Here is a 16,394-nt window from a genome sequence, read left to right on the forward strand (position 1 = left end):
TATGTTTGTTTTAAGCCTCTTTACCAGGTATAAATTAAAGCGATACAGATAAACTCTTTAAGAGTATTTTTATACCCACTTGTACAAGATATGCTATGCTGTTACCTTTCAAAATGCCACATTTTCACAGAGTGTTGTGTTAGTGCTGTGCTCCCCAGCTCCCTGAGATGTTACTTTCCCATTTACTAACCGAGTTACATGTTTTGGCTCTGAAATTTGGCCAGCTTAGGATGTATTTCAAACTGCTCTATTCTTTTAAAACTATCTAGGACCTAGACAAAACCCAGGAAGATCTGATGAAACATCAGACCAATATAAGTGAGCTGAAACGAACCTTCTTGGAAACCTCCACAGAAACGGCTGTGTCTAATGAATGGGAGAAGAGGCTTTCCACATCTCCCGTTCGGCTTGCAGCAAGGCAGGAGGAGGCTCCTATGATTGAACCGCTAGTGCCTGAAGAGGTCAGCTCGATCTGAAAGGCTTCACAATGTATTTGTGTATTCACTTTTACTTACAGTAGCTCTCAGGAGATGTTAGAGGCCTCCCCATGTCTGCAGGTGCTCCCCTTTTTCAAGACACAGGCTCTAGCAGCAAAGGCACAAGGAAGAGCAGATAACTTATATATATATATATATATATATATATTTATATATAAGTACGTACAGGCAGAGTGCAAAATTCACTGCAAGCCACCTGGCAGAATTGGGTCTCTCTAAGGGTGCAAAACGGAGGCTTCCTTACAGGTTCGTTGAGCTTGAGGAAGTCCAGCCATGCATGAAGAAACCATGATGGTGATTGAAGGGAAATTTAAACAATGGTGACTGCTTGGGAGCAGTGGCGTAGCAGCACGGATGGGGCTACAGTACCAAACCTGACAGGAAAATACAGAGCAAAGGACAGAACTCTGTCAGTCTTTGAAGGTGAAGAAGAAATGATGATGATAATTGGGCCTGCTTGGCCACTTCCATAGGGGAGCTGATAGTTGCTGCCGTCTGCTGCATACCTATTGAAGACCCAGTGCAGATTGTTAAGTGTGCACATTTTCATGCAGTGTGTATGCAGGAAAAAAGCTTACTGTGCAGCCTGAAATGCTCACAAGAAACTTGCCGATTAAAAAGCTGTGTTTTATTTAGGTTGTGGATAGATACTGCGATGTAGAGGTAATGATGTAACATTACTGTTCCCTTAAAACATATAGGAGTTCAAAACAAGCAGAGAGTGTCTTAAGTCTAGTAGAGCAAACAGAAGCCTGCTTCTGTCATATGCATGAGGATTAATTTTTATTCCATTGTGGTTATCTGGTTTCTGTTTCACAGGAATCATCTTTATATTTACCACTTGCTTTTTAGGATCAGTAACTGCTCCTAAAATTTGCTTCTGACACCGTTTCAATGATTTACGGTTGTAAGGAACTTAGCAAGATTGGACAGAAAGTATAATTCAAAAGAATCTTCTGGTTTCCTACCTTAGAGGTTGGCACTGCGGACCTGTAACTCTCTGGGGAGGCATGCAGATAACATGTCAACTTCTCCTTCTTCCTGGTAGGGTAAGGGATGTTGACAAGAAAAAGACCCCAGTTCCTCGTGTCCCACATTATATCCATCTATTCCAGTGTCTGTTAGAGGCATCTGACTTGCATTAGAGTGGCCATTAGGTTGTATTAAAATATCGAAAAAGCTGACTCAGTGCAGAGGGCTTACCTTTTGGAGAGAGCACTAGTGTGATTGGAATACTAATTTTACTCCTACTGTCTTGCTCAGGAATCATAATAGATCCTACAAACATATTAATAAGATTGTAGTTGAAAATACAGGTTTTCTGTCTTAAAAGAAATAATGTAATTATAATAAACAGGATGCATCTAACACATTAATGATGTGAGGAACTGTTGAAAAGGGAGGGACTGGTTAGCTGGGCCTGAATCAGAGAAGTGTGGGTGAAGCAAATGTAACTCCCGAGTTTGTTTCAAGTCTTTATTATTATGCAAATTTAATAACAAAATGTTTATTAAAATGCACAGACATGGCAAAATGTTACAGTTACGTATGCTTTACCCTGAGGAAAGACATCTTAACCATTCATTTGGAAAGGAAAAGGGTAAGAGATATCCCCATCTGATAACTCTCTTACTGGATGAAAAGGACTTGCTCAAAAGCAATGTCCAGTTGCTGTCTTACATGCATCTAAGTAAACTACAGCTGTCCCTCAAAATCTCATCCAAATGAAGGTATTTCTGTGAAAAATGTGAGTGGATTTGAGCTATCAGAGCCTAACTCTGGGGTGACTTCTGGCACCACACTGTAGGTAACATCTGACTGTTCTTTTTGTCTGTGTTAAGTGGGATGGTTTCAGTTTGTATGTCCTGCTTTAAGCCATGCAAAGTCAAAATCAGCACCATGGCATCTACAAACAGATGCGTGGGCAGTCAGAATCCAGAGCATGTAGACCCACAGTAGCTCAACATAGTCAAGGAAGCTACATGTTTAAATCAGAGTAGCCATTTTAAAAGTGTATTCAAAGCTGTTACAACTAGTTCTTTAAAATTAGTATAATAAAACAAGAACATAGGGGAAAATACGCCTTTTCAAAATATATACTTTGAGTGTCTGGCATGGTTTGTGTTTGGTCAGACTGACTTTAAGCCTGCCTGGTCAACAATTCATTTCTCACAATAGTAGGAGAAATTCTTTGATTTTATTTAGTTATGAAAAATTGTTTTAAATGGTACTTTTTTATCATGCCATTGTGTTACTTGCATTTACACACCTAAAGCATACATCAGACTTTAAAGTGGATTGAAAAGGTTTGGCAAGAAACCTGCTTTGCTATGCGGGGGTTTATATGCTCCAGCCAAATGAAGAAGGTGGACAGCCTAGAAGCAGGAAGAATGTCCAAGAGTATCTTGCCCAATGAGAAATATGTATGCCCAGGCTCAAAAGGCTTAGGAAATTGGGCCTTCCCACCATTTTAAAATTTCCGAGTTGGTCAAGTTGCAGAGAGATTTTCATTATTCTTACAGCATTGGGAAAGCACAGATGGGGTAAAGCTGAAGACGAAAATTCCTGTCATGCTGTATTGGGTAATACAGCAATGGTTGGCTTCCTGCATGTGGAAAACATTCTGAGACCTCTTATACCCATAAGGAGAAAGGGCAAGCCAAAATCTTTGCAGAGCACACATTCTGCCTGCTTCAACAGAGAAAGCTGCAAACTCAGGAAAGAGATAAAGCCAGCATGAGGCAGAGGGTCCTGCGTTTTGGCTGTTGTTGGAAGCCATGTAAGTTGGCACCAGACACATTTAAGTGAATAACATAGGATGACGTCAGGTGCATCCACACCTGAATATTACTCAGTTTGCTGTTTTTCCTGCTATACAAACTGTATGCTCATGTCCACTTTGCATTCATCTGAATGTCCTTAACAGCGTGACTGTTTGAAAACCTCTTTGGTGTAAAATTATTCAGTGTAATTCTGTTTCCTAACTTACCATGCAATTAATAATTCGTAAAGAAATTTGATAAGCTATTGTATAGTATAGTGGACTATCTGCCCTCCATTTACTAAAACCATTTATTCCCCTGACATTAGACCAAAGAAGAAAGAGAAAAATCAGAAAAACTCATATTTTTGCAGAAGGGAGGTACTACATTCCTTGAAATGCAGGTAAAAACAAATCATACTTTTCTGAAATATGGTCAGATAGGCTGGCAATGATTTATTATTGTATTATCTTTTTTGCTTTCCAAGCCACTTTTTTTTTATTTATTATTAATTTCATAAATTCCAGAGCCAGATGTAATCTGGGCCTAAATTCTGAAGAATGAGTCCCCTCCAGAGCTTATGACTGCCTAATAGAGATTGATTTCTCCTCTAGTTACAAATCGACCTGTGCGGTGCTGTTTGTGGATATTGTTTGCAGTTGTGCATGCATTTCCAGCATAAGTCGCAATGAGAACGTTATGATTAATGGGGCACTTGTGTCATTAGAATGAATTTCCTATATACTGTCAAGTGAATTCAGATTATGCTGAGTGATGGTGAACTTTGTGTTCTTATTGGTTTTTCTATTAGCCAAGTGTGATAGAGAAGAAGCTGCAGGAAGGAGAATCTGCTGGCACTTTGGTTACTTCTCATCAAATCATTATCCAGAAAAGTATCCCATCATCCCTAGAGGTTATTTTTAATTCATTCAATTTTAAACAACCACATTTGCTTAAATACAGAAGTTATGGTGTTGTGGTGAAATAAGTGGATGCTGACTGCACAATCTAAGCAAATCACGTAGAATATTTGCATAAGGAGAAAAAAAGACATTGCCTTCAGTTCAGTGTCTTCAGTAGTAGGAAGTTTTCTGTGTTGTGCTATTAAATTTAAATTTAAATAATGCTGAAGGGGGTTGATGCTTTCTAACAAAAGTAAGGAAATTCAGTGCAGACTGCAGCTACATACAAATGCATATTATTCTAAAACCTCATAAAAAGTCTGTTCGTGACAACTGGGGAACAGCTGAATGGGCTTATTTGCCCTATTTTTGTAACATGTTTTCAACTGTAGCATTACGAACCATTGTGATATATGGTTTTTAACCTCAGGATGGTTCCAAACACCATTTTACTTTGCTTTAAGTTACTGCAGACATAGTGTGACAAAAGTAATTTTTTTGTGTCTGCATTGTATGGGCCTCTAAGGGGAGGAAGCCTACAAAGGAAATCATACTTTGCCTAAGGTGATATTGTTTATCAGTTTGATAACTGCTCTAAGTTCAGTGGTAAAAGTTATTATATGCTTTCAGAAGAGGCAGCATTGATTGCTTAAAAGACTTCACACTTTAGTGCTTCTGAAGCACAGATAAACCTTCAGATATTCTAATTTAGCTTTTGTATCTCAAATATAGGGCACTGAGGATTGGGTTATTATAGACAAAATACCCTCTGAGGTAGTTGATGGTGAATCGAAAAAAAATGTGACGTACAAAGTAGTGACTGTGAGCAGTAAAGCTGGCATTCCACCTGAGCTATTAAAATCCAGTACCATTCTGATGCAGAGCTTTGAGGACTTGGAAAGTGAAATACAATCCAAAGAGGAGAATAAGCAGAAAATGTTCACCCTAGGAAAGTCCTATGATACCATGTCCGGGAAAATTGTAACCATGACAAGTAAAGCTAAAGAGGGAGAGAAAACAGTACAGCCTTCTGTAGAAGTTTTGCAAAAAATGGAAAGGGAAGTGCAAGAATCTGTGAAAATCGTTCCAGCAGTGGCTGAGTATGGGATTGTAGAACATGCCACTGATGAGAAAGCCAGGAGGGGATCCGACGTGCAGAGCACAAAAAGAAAGCTGTCCGACTCCCTGACACCTATAAAGGAAGCAGAATCTCAGTTGCAGAGTCCTGAAGAGGAGAGTTGGAAAAAGACACCAAAGATGGATCAGGATTTGCAGTTACATGGTACACTGGGAAGCTTGCAGCTTGGCAAAGCAGAAAAACACCTTGACAGTGAAGCTGTAAAAGCAGGGGCATTTGCCCGGAAAGAGTGGAGATATTCCAGAGAACAACCATTTACCATTGCTACTGCTCACTATGTTACTGAGTCGTCTGCATCAAAAGTAGTGGTAACGAGTGGCTTTGACTTCACGCCACGGGTTTAAAGATTAAAGCATGACTTCTTTTAGGCAATACCCTCACACTACCCTACCTTTCAGTTCTGCTGCCTGGCTTTATGTTGACAGCAGCCAACCCAGCTTATTTTTTTTCTCATAATTTGAATCTTTACCACGGTCTAAAGCAGGCATTATATAAGGCTTTCAACTTTTCCAGTTTATTTAAAGATCCATGTTACTGAAATGTGGTATTGCTGCTGTTGCTTGTTAACCAAAGGATAAAAAGGTTTGCTTGAACCAGCGAAATGCCAGTGCTAACAACTATGCTTTGTAACTATTGCTTACTACAGCCATTATGAATTTGCTCTAATTTATTTTCCCATTCTTATCCTGTTTCCAACCTCTGTGTGCCCCTGCAACCTTCTTTTCCTTTCCTCTATCTCTGGCTCCAGTTTTGTCAATTAATATGTCTGTGCATATGGGTCTTCCTTTCTCCTGTGTATGACTCTCCATTTCTTTGTCTGTTTAGACTAAACAGTCCACTGGTGAAAAAACCTTGGATGGCTCAGATATCTTCAGTTTAATAGAGTCCGCCAGAAAACCGACAGAGTTCATAGGAGGGGTTGCTTCTACTTCACATAGCTGGGCTCAGGTGGCCATTTGATTCCATCTGTCAGTGTTATAAATGCACACTGATGACTTTGTTTTTTCTTTTGTTTCCTGTTTTTATGCATAACTCAGAGCCTGTATAACTAACACATGGACTTGCTGTGCTTTTTCCGTTGTTACAATAGACCACAACAGAAACTTCACCAAAAGGAAAAAAAAAAAAAAAAAGATTTTTTTTTTCTTAATCTCATTTCACTTTATTTTGGTCATTTTACAGGGTGCTGTATTTTGCCTTTATAAACCTCGCACAAAACTACCAAGAAGAAAAACACATTTCTCTTCACCTTTAAAAATTGTAATTCTTGCTTTATTTTTCATTTCTACTATGCTAATTAGGTCCTCAGAGTGAAAATCCATCAATGCGAGAGAAATAAATTGGCAAAATGTAATACCCCATTTTTATTTATGTTCACAGTACATTAAGCTGAGGAGCTGTTCTAAGTACTGTTGTCTGCTTCTGACATTGAGGTGTTTTTTTTCCTCTTTCTCTACAGAGAATAGACACAACGACATCTCAGGAGACAGCTTCCAGTGAAATGAAGCAAGCAGCTCAGCCACACCAGGATGCAGTGACGAAGGTTGTACAGGAGACTGTGGTTATCGAGGAGAGACGTGGGATGAATGTGCATGCAAGTGGGGATCCTGCTAAAGTGGCTGGACTTGTGCTGGATGCCCAGGCTCAGGCAGCATCTGCGGCAGCTGCTAGCGTGAAAGGGAAGGAGGGCTCTGCTGTGACTGAGGGGGCTAAAGAGGAAAAAAGGGAGGAGGCTGATAAAGCTGTAACCAAACAGGAAGGCGTTGCTGCTGCTGCTACTTCTCATGAGCAAGCGGAGGAGCACAGTACAACAGTTCAAGTTTCAGATTCTTTGGAAAGAAAACCTCATTTTGAGGTAACTCATTATTAAATCAGTTATTGCGCTGAGTTGTAAATGTATGCAGTAGTGGACTAAATCAATTCCTCTCATGGAAAGTAAAGAGTACAAGGCTTGTATGATTGCATCTTTACAGCAGGCAGTTTGTTTCTCCTCTTATTTCCTCCTTGCATGGCACCTGCAAGGCTTGTCGCTGGTTTCCATCCTTGGCAAAATGCCATGCATATTTTACCTAAAAGCGCTTTTCATGCTGCAAGGAAATACCTAATTTGGTGGCTCTTTATGCAATGGATAACTAGAATTCAGCTGGCATTTTCTTTGGGAAAGTCCATCAAGATTGGCAATGTTCACATGTCCTCAAAGACAGAAAATGTTTTTTTTCTGTGTTTGGTACAATTGTTATATTATTGTACTATGTCTCAAGCAATCCAGGCTTCTTATATTAATCCTATTTATAGAATTTCAAGAATTATTTTGCAGAAGGGAAAAAAAAAGCTTGTTTTTCTCTCTCTTTTTCTTTTTTTTTTTTTTCTTTTTTTTTTTTTCTCTCTGAGACCTGAATGGAAAAGTAGGCCTGAATAAGATTTGTTCTCTTGTCACTCTGAGAAAATGTGTAATGTTTATATCTTTCCTGAAGTTTGTTTTCCTGAAATCCAGGATAGTGTTAAATATTGCCAGAATAATATACATGTATGTACCATTATAATTAAGAGATTTTCTCTCTTTTATTTTCCTAAAGAGCACTTATTATTCATCCCCCCTTCTTTTCCCATGCAAGAATATATTCAGAGTAATCCCAAAGCTTTAGTAAATGTTCCAATTCCTTTTTTTTTTTTTTTTTTTTTTTTCTGTTTACACAGTCACCAGTTGTGAAGACTGAGACTATCAGTTTCAGTAGCGTTTCTGCTGGGGGGGAAAATCTTGAAATTTCAACAAAGGAAGTGCCGGTAGTCCATACAGAAACAAAAACCATTACATACGAGTCTTCACAGGTAAGAAATTCTGCACAAGCCAAGGTCTAATTTAACATGACCTTAAGGAACCCATGTTTCTTCATTCATGTTTAAGTGTATGCCTTAGTGTGAACTGTTGTAAGTCGTTCAAGTATTAAATATTAGCACAAGGAGGATGTACGTAGTTATAGCATATCTGAAGGTCACTGTCATGTCCTGATGTAGGACTTTTTGAGAATGGTGATGAAACTGCAGGTGTCAAAACCACTCTATCTCATCAGTCTTTCCAGAAGCAGTGTCGTTACGCAGAGAGAAATACTGACACATGATCACCCTAACAGCAATTATTTCCCTTTTATTAAATATTATTTTTATGAAGAACAATAAAAATAGGGAAGTTCAGTTTTATCTCTGCTCAAGAGCATGTTTCTGATGATTGTGTTTTGGTTCTCTAGGTGGATTGTGGTGCTGACTCAGAACCAGGTGTGCTGATGAGTGCACAAACCATCACGTCTGAAACCACCAGCACTACAACCACTACACATATCACCAAAGTGAGTCCTCTGAAATCAGGGAGCTTTTTTTTTTTTTTTTTTTTTTTCTCAGAAGGATAAGTTTTCTTAGCTATTGCTCTATATATTTTAAAACATGGACACATGTTTATAATCTCTGGACAATATCCTGTCTATTTTGTGTACCTGTCTTCATTCACTTGTCTTTGGGTGTACTAGCTTGATTAACCTGTCATCCGAGGACTTGACAGCAGTCCCAAAAAACATAAACCCTTAGGGCATGTCTACATAAGCACAAAACGTTGCTGTGCAGAAACACTTGAGTTAGCTGCAAATACTCTCTGAAACTGGGAGCAATGTAGCCACATTGGTATCAAGTGATTGCAATGAAGGAATAATTTTCCTGAGTGTGAGGGTGCATTGACAGGACTATACTGCTTTTGAGTATTGAGTTATTACCTCTGCATGGTGTTGAAATGATAAAACAAATCTGTATTGTGTATTCATAATGGGAAATTCAGTCAGCTCAGACACTGCGGTTGATTTGTGTTGTCCCTTAAGGTGCTTGCCCACAGCCAGACAGAAAGCTTAAGGCCAAATAGACAAATGATGTTGGGTCTTTCAAGTTTCAAGGTAGCATCTTAGTAACAGGTCGCCCCTAAGCAGAAACATTATTTTTACAGTGACAGCTCTCCTACCAACGTTCACTGAGGACAGAATGTCATCTTTCTGTAGTCCAGTTCAGTAGATGAACTATACAAAGGCCGTACAGCCTCTCTGTTCTTCTGAAGCCTGCAGTAGGACTTAACTAGGTCTTAACATGAGCTGTCTGTATGTCCATTCTTCTCTTAATGGGACGAATTTACCAATAATACCTTCCATTTTTGACCCAACACATACAAGTATCTCTCCTGACATATACAATTTGGTTAAAATAACAAAATTCTCAGTGTTGGAAGGACTCCTGGTGAGCTCCAATCCCCATTCAGAGCAGGCCAACTCCAGAGCTGCTCCAATTGCAGTTCAGGGTTGTCCATGTGCTCTGTTTGAGACTGTTCAGTCTGGTCACATCTAGATTCCCAACCATTCTGCAAATGGGTCACAGCGCTCTTTAAAGCAAGTTACTGACATGCATTTGTATCTCCCATTTAGACTGTGAAAGGAGGTATCTCAGAGACAAGAATTGAAAAACGAATAGTCATCACAGGAGATGCAGATATTGATCATGATCAGGTAAAATCTCTAAGCTGTTTGAGGCTACCCTGAAGACTGCCAAACAGAATATTTTTTAACATGGTTCTAAAAGATGCTATTCAAACTGGCATGCCTTAAATTAAAGTGGATTAGTAGTTTAATCAGTGATGGTATATTTCATATTTTAATCATTTTCCTCATTTGTAAATTGTGTAATATCTCATGAATCTCTCCACCTTGCTACTGATCATGCATGTTCCACCTCCTTTTTGTTTTTGCCCTTCTGTGGTTTCCTTGGGATAGGCGCTGGCTCAGGCAATTAAAGAAGCCAAAGAGCAGCACCCTGACATGTCAGTGACCAAAGTAGTGGTACATAAAGAGACAGAAATCACACCAGAAGATGGGGAGGATTGACCACAGGTAAGAGGACTAGATGATTTTACTAGGCATTTACTGGGCTGGCATGTTGCAAAGGTTGTTTTCCTACCATAATTCACCTCTAACTCTTTTCTTTCTCTCACTGGCATTTGCAAGTTGCATTTGTGCAAGTTATCAGTTCTGATATTTGAATGCAAAGCCCATTCTATTCTAAATGTCTTCATTTAATGGTGCCAGCTGGAGAAAGAGAAACTACTCATTTGCTTTTGTTGGCTTTCTGAAAATTCCTCATTGTCCATGCTTTGATATAGTCTAATTTCTAATCCTGAAGTCAAAAAAAATCCGTTGTCTGCTTTTATGTCATTTAAGAACAAATTGCTTTTGTTCTTAAAGTTTATGCATTTTGTTTAAAAAATGCCAAAGGAAAAACCTATAGCTGCTTTTTAAACTTTCTGTGCAGATAAGTTACAAGTTAAACTTTATTCAAAACTTGCAAAGATACAGTCTAACTTGCTTTTGAGTTTTGTTTTGAACCCAGTGAAGCAGTGTGTCAGTATTTGTATGTCTTGGCTTTCTTAGGTAAAGGACATTTTACATTTTAAAGCGGCATTGTTTATCAAGATGAGATGATAATGCAGCTTTCTTGTGTCAAGCTTTTTTTTTTTTTTTTTAAAGGCATGCTCTCCAATTGTGGTTGGCTAAACAGATATCTTAATATTACTATATTTATTCTGTGTGCAGAAACATGTCATGCATACTAACCTGCTCTGCAAAAGCTGTTAATGCCAGCACCATTGCACAAATTGCTTTGAATGCTGTATGCATAATAAAATAAAAAAAAAAAAAAAAAAAAAGAGCTGCTTGTCTAATTTGTTTAAACCTATAGCAGCATTTTATTCTTAAAATATATATTCCTTAGCATTTGGTGTAAGTAACAGAGTATGATGCACAGCACCTTTTGAAGCTGTTTTGCTCTCCTGCTTTCGGATATAGAGACCTAAAGAAAACTGAATTTCAGTATCTGTAATTTATTTTGGAAGATGGAACCAATCACTGAGGAGTGAGTAGCCATGATTCTTGTGGTATTCTGCTGAATGTTTCAGAGACAACATAATGTGGCTCAGTTAAAAGTCTATTGATGTCACTAAATTTTTCTATTGGCATCAATAGTCTTTAGAATGACTTTGGGCCAAGTTGCTTATACTGGAATGACGCTGTTTTTAAATAATTTTTGTTATGCCAATGATTTGACAAAATCTCTCTCTGCAGGAGAATAGTTGTTTCAAATAATTAACTCAGGTCTCTTTCCTGCAGGAATAATCTAGGTTGCATATGAATCCAGACATGCACACCCGTAGGAATACGAGAGCCTATATGGAGTCTCAGTTCCAACCTGACTGACTTGTATCTGTCTATGGAAAATTTCAGTACAGAAGAATTGATCATGACCGTTAATAAAGAAACTGGCAGAGATATCTTCCCATAGAAAGCAATCTGAATCAGTTAAACAATATTGCATGAAGCAACGATTAAATTACAGAAAAGCAGCATTTTTAATTTTCTTAAAAAGTCTAAGTTTTCAGCTATACCTGCACGTTCATAAACAGTATAAACAGTGATCTCATGTAACACATAAACAGTTCATGCCTTTCACAGTTTATGAAAGTCTAAACAGATTAAAATTTGTTAGGTGGCAAGCCTTTTGTTTACAGATATTGTAAATGAAGATTACCCCCAAAATGCTAGAAGCTGTATAGGTACTGTGTATAATGTTTTACCACACATTAGATGTGCCAATAACACAGTTTATTCAGTAAACAACTTGAATCTTACATTTGTTTCATCTGGTTTTATTACTGCCCGATAAACAATGATGAATCTTTACTCTTATCAAAATATTTAAATGCTTACAAAGTGTGCTTTGTATACCTGACTGAATACCTTATGAGGTAGTAATGATTTTAGCATATTAACTTTAACAATTTTTGTCAGCGTTGTTCAAAGTCAGCTTCTGGTCACCCTTCACAGATCCTAACCTTGTAAATTATATGTAGTTATTTTGGAGAAAATCTGTATTTTACTTAGTTTGCAGCTTTAGAAAATTATTAATTTGAAATAACCGTGATGGTTTTCTATTGATTTCCCTTATGTTCTCAGAGGAAAAAAAAAAATCTGTTTGAGAATCTGGTCAGCATTTACTATCTAGTTCAGAGTCAAGCCTTAACCTGTACAGAACGTCCACTGAAAACTCGTTAGTGTTCAGCTATAATACCCACTGAAGGGATAGAGTCCATTACACTGTCAGCTGCATCACAACACATGGTGAATGTATGTTTCTGCATAGTGAAATAAAAGTGGTAAATGCATCCAAAATTGTATTGTTCTGTGTCTAAAAGAACCTAGTGTTTCTTATATTCAAAACGTTGTGTTACATTTGCAAGGCACCACAGGTTTTACACATCTGCACAGTAGGCACATTTTGTCTTCAGTGGTTGACACTGCACTGTGCAGACTGTTGGAGTTAGCAGGGGGTCTGAAGATGTTCACCTTTGTGTAAGTTGTGTTTGCAAATGAAAAGAAGTATTTGGTTTCTTCTGTTTTCTGTAGTTGTGTACTGTTTTCACTGAGGCTAAATGAAGGATTTTGTGGTTGCTTAGAAAGTAAAGGCCAGTAGCCTTTCTCTTTTTGCGTTTTTGCTCTGAAACATGGATAAAATTATCTCTTTAAAGGAGTACTTCATTTTCTGTTCCTTTTTCTTGCTTTTTTGCCATATCTCATTGATGCTCCCCTGGTAATTAAAAAGAAATTCATAACAAGTAATTCACCCTTCAATCTGTATCTCCTTGCAGGATTGAAAGAAATGGATACAAGCAGACTTTTCAGGACTTAAAGGGCCAAATTTGCCCTTCATTGTTTACACAGGGCTCTCTCTCATTGAAGTCAATGGGTTGGCTTCAGCAGAGAGCAAGACTTGACCCAGTGACTTGTTAATAAATGTTTATTTTCTTAATTTAGAACGAAAAATAGAATATATAGAGAGAATAACCTGTAGATAATAGTTTAAAGTAATATCCCAAGCTTCAAAAGCTTTGCCCTAAGTCTCTAAAATGTCTTCCTTCCACCAGCCATTCTTCATGCCTTTAATCCAGAGTGCTAACTATGTAACTTCCCATACTGCAGTCATTGCTTACCTCTTGCCTGATGAATAATGCAAAAGTTACGGTCTGTTGTGGTCTTTGTCTGACCTCTCTCCCTACTAGCCCTTCAGATTTAGAGAAGAACGTCTATGTTCTTGCCCTCTTGGTGAAGGTAGGATCAGATTTCTGGTGCTGCCAGTGCCCTGCGGCAGCCATAGGTGGAAGAGGTGCTCACACAGTGTCTCAGCAGATTTCGTTCCTGGTTCTCGCTACTGCAACAGGAGTTTAAAAATAGACTCTGAAGCCATATTGATCTTCCCTCAGGTGCCCCTTATGTTGTCAGCTAAGAAACAGCATTGTATTACCTCAGAGAGACATGAGGCGGTTGCACAGCCTTCTCTCCAGAGTTAGCGTTATATTTTAGCATGGCTTGAGGAGATTGTACTTTGGTGATACTGCACAGTATGTATGCTGTCTACAGATACTGTATCTTAAGAAGTTAGTCTCCTTGGAAAGGATGCTCACAGCTAAGATACAGCCTAAGCATGTGCAAAATATGAGGAGATTAGAGTGGACAGGCGAGGACATCTCAGTGCCACTGTTGGCATAGACCCTTGTTTGGGGGATGGTTCCTGGGAGCAATAGTTTTGGTTTTTGTTAGAAACTGTTTCTTGGGTTGTCTGCCTAATGCTGTGCCACATGAAATAAAAAACACCTGCCTGTTTCTACCAACCAGCTTTTGTCTCTGACTCTTCTCATTTATTGTTGGTCTTTGTCTGGTGTCTTGATGTAAAACAGTTTATAAAATAAGCCTTCAAATGATATATTACTTGAAAACACCATTACTAACACAGACATCAGTACAGGAGACAACCTCACTTGTTACAAATGGAGCCACATCAGAACTGGCTGATCTGCATCACTGAGGTAAGGGATCATGATGGCTCTGCAAAGCAAGTATAAACATAACAGTCACCACAGTTGTAACCATTATAGATACAGAAAAAAATAAATCACTACCTCAGCCTTTTTAAGGCCATTTGGAATGACATTATATTTCTCCCTCTGAAGTTTTTTTAAGGTATTCCTCTCCCAAATTGCAAATAAAGATTTGTGTACAAGCATCTCAAAAAACGTTAATGGGCCTCTAAATCCAGATACTAGATCAAAGCATTAGATTAGATTTAGCTGTTAGATTTAGCAGCTCAGTCCTATTTAACAGCTTAGTCCCAAAGCAGATTTAAGGAGCTGGTGTGATGGTGAAGCTCACCTGTACAATTAGTATCTGCAGAAATAACAGTTCTCCATAAATAGTTTCTCAAGGCAAACTGAGTCCAGGCTTCAGTCTGGAAAATACTATGTCATCTGGAAAATTTTGCATGCAGATTTCTTACCTCAATCCAAAATAGTTAAGAGTGCAAGGCCCTGTTTACAGGCTTCACCTTATCTTATCACAATATCTTACCTTATCACAATATCTTCTCTGCAACCTACCTTCATTACATAGTGTAGTGAAGTAAGGAAATGAGTTTCCTCTCTTTATAAAGGAATAGTAATGGTTCGTGTTCTGCAGAGCTAGGAATAAAACATTAATTTTTAATTTTTCTTCATCTTACATTCTACTGTAGTCTATGAAAAGTTTTCAGTGTGCCTGTGGCAATGCTAAGATAGATTGTATGGCCTTTTTAATGTTTGTTGAATACACCAGCAGCTCATACTGCGTACTCTTAATTGTATTGCCCAAACAAAATGCTGTTCAGTCACCCATACGTTCTGTCAAATAATCTGGTATTATTTTTACGTTGTTAGTTACTATACAAGCAGCCAGAAACCCTACACTAAAAGTATCTCCAATCAACAAACTAAAGCCAAAAGAAGCCACATTTTCATTTGACTTTAGCCATTGCAAAGCATTAAGAACAGGGATATTTTCCAAGGTACACAAGTCCCAAACTACAGTTCAATGCTTTGAGAATATGATCTCTGTTCTTCTACATTTCTAACTCTAGGGAAAATTCTTAATTGGACTTTTTCCCATTCCCAACTCTTAGATCCACTTTCTCTTGAAGTGCATAAAAGAGTAATGTTTGGCAAAGTAGAGATGTTTTTAATCAAAAACAAACGTTAGATTCTCTTCTTTCCCTTACTCTCAATTATGTAAAGAAGCAGGAACTTGTTTTCAAGTATCTTCTGTTAGTACTGAAGCTCCTTAAGTTGGCTCTGCTGATCTAATCTTTCGAATGCCCTTGCAATTTCTTTTCCTCCTGAAAAAGATAAAGCTATCTGTAGTTACACGCTTCCAGTGCTGATGTTTTCTACAACTACATGGTAATGAAATGACACCAAACCAACTCCCACTCAAGTGGAGTAAGGCAAAAAGTCCTGTCAAAGAGGATCTGAGATGGGATGAACATGAAGAAGCACTTCGGATCTTCTGAAGTCCTGTATAGATCCCAAAGTATAGTGGTGGTCTGAGGTGTCTACATGGATGACTATGAGAAGTGCTTACTACACTGCATGTTTTTTTTCAAAGAAAGAGAAAATGAGGGGCTCTTCTCAAATCTACAAATTCCAAAGGTGGTCTCAGTCTTACACTGTAAATGATGTTTTACTTTATCTTTTATCCTTAGCTTTATGCTACATCAGGAAAGAGGTTGTCCATGGTTGGCCTGAGTTCTCTGAGGGCGATACGAAGTGCCAGCCTTCCTAATAAAATTTTTGTCATACACTTGAAAGGACCACTAGTGGTTTGCATGTTTTAGTTCTGTCTCGTAGGGATTTATGTTGGAATAGGCAACGAGGCATATTGCTGTTCATTTTTATATAAAAATAATTTCCACAAATCCCTGTATTCATTAAAAGAAACCAGATTATTTTATCTTGGAACTAATGTTAGCTCTTGTTCACAACCTAAATTGTTCTGTTTTATGACATTTAATTCCCCCCTCCACCCTTTTTCCTGTCTTTGATTCACCATCATTCCTACTTCTCAGTTGGAACTAATGGCTACTGCAAAAACTGTTAGCACTAGAATTTCAAAAATCCTAGTTTTAAAGAAGATCATTATGCAAAAACCTGTCAGCT

At 38.2% G+C, this 16,394-nt stretch overlaps 1 protein-coding gene across 13 annotated transcripts in view; it reads left to right on the forward strand.

Annotated features, from left to right (window-relative positions):
* Positions 1-14,045, forward strand: part of EPB41L3 (erythrocyte membrane protein band 4.1 like 3) — a 141,426-nt gene extending 127,381 nt beyond the window's left edge. For 9 of the 13 annotated variants that reach the window (XM_032180813.1, XM_032180807.1, XM_032180806.1 and 6 more), the window contains 11 exons: positions 270-461; positions 3,588-3,662; positions 4,071-4,172; positions 4,894-5,607; positions 6,125-6,247; positions 6,759-7,154; positions 7,997-8,128; positions 8,545-8,643; positions 9,754-9,834; positions 10,099-10,215; positions 11,488-14,045. In XM_032180813.1, coding sequence (XP_032036704.1) covers positions 270-461; positions 3,588-3,662; positions 4,071-4,172; positions 4,894-5,607; positions 6,125-6,247; positions 6,759-7,154; positions 7,997-8,128; positions 8,545-8,643; positions 9,754-9,834; positions 10,099-10,209 — 2,025 coding nt within the window. In that variant the 3' untranslated portion in view covers positions 10,210-10,215; positions 11,488-14,045. The remainder of the gene's footprint in view (positions 1-269; positions 462-3,587; positions 3,663-4,070; positions 4,173-4,893; positions 5,608-6,124; positions 6,248-6,758; positions 7,155-7,996; positions 8,129-8,544; positions 8,644-9,753; positions 9,835-10,098; positions 10,216-11,487) is intronic. The other 4 variants (XM_032180814.1, XM_032180815.1, XM_032180812.1 and 1 more) reach the window with 3 other exon arrangements.
* Positions 14,046-16,394: the final 2,349 nt, after the last annotated feature.

This window comes from Aythya fuligula, chromosome 2 (assembly GCF_009819795.1).
Source record: "Aythya fuligula isolate bAytFul2 chromosome 2, bAytFul2.pri, whole genome shotgun sequence".
In the NCBI taxonomy this organism is placed as follows: domain Eukaryota; kingdom Metazoa; phylum Chordata; class Aves; order Anseriformes; family Anatidae; genus Aythya; species Aythya fuligula.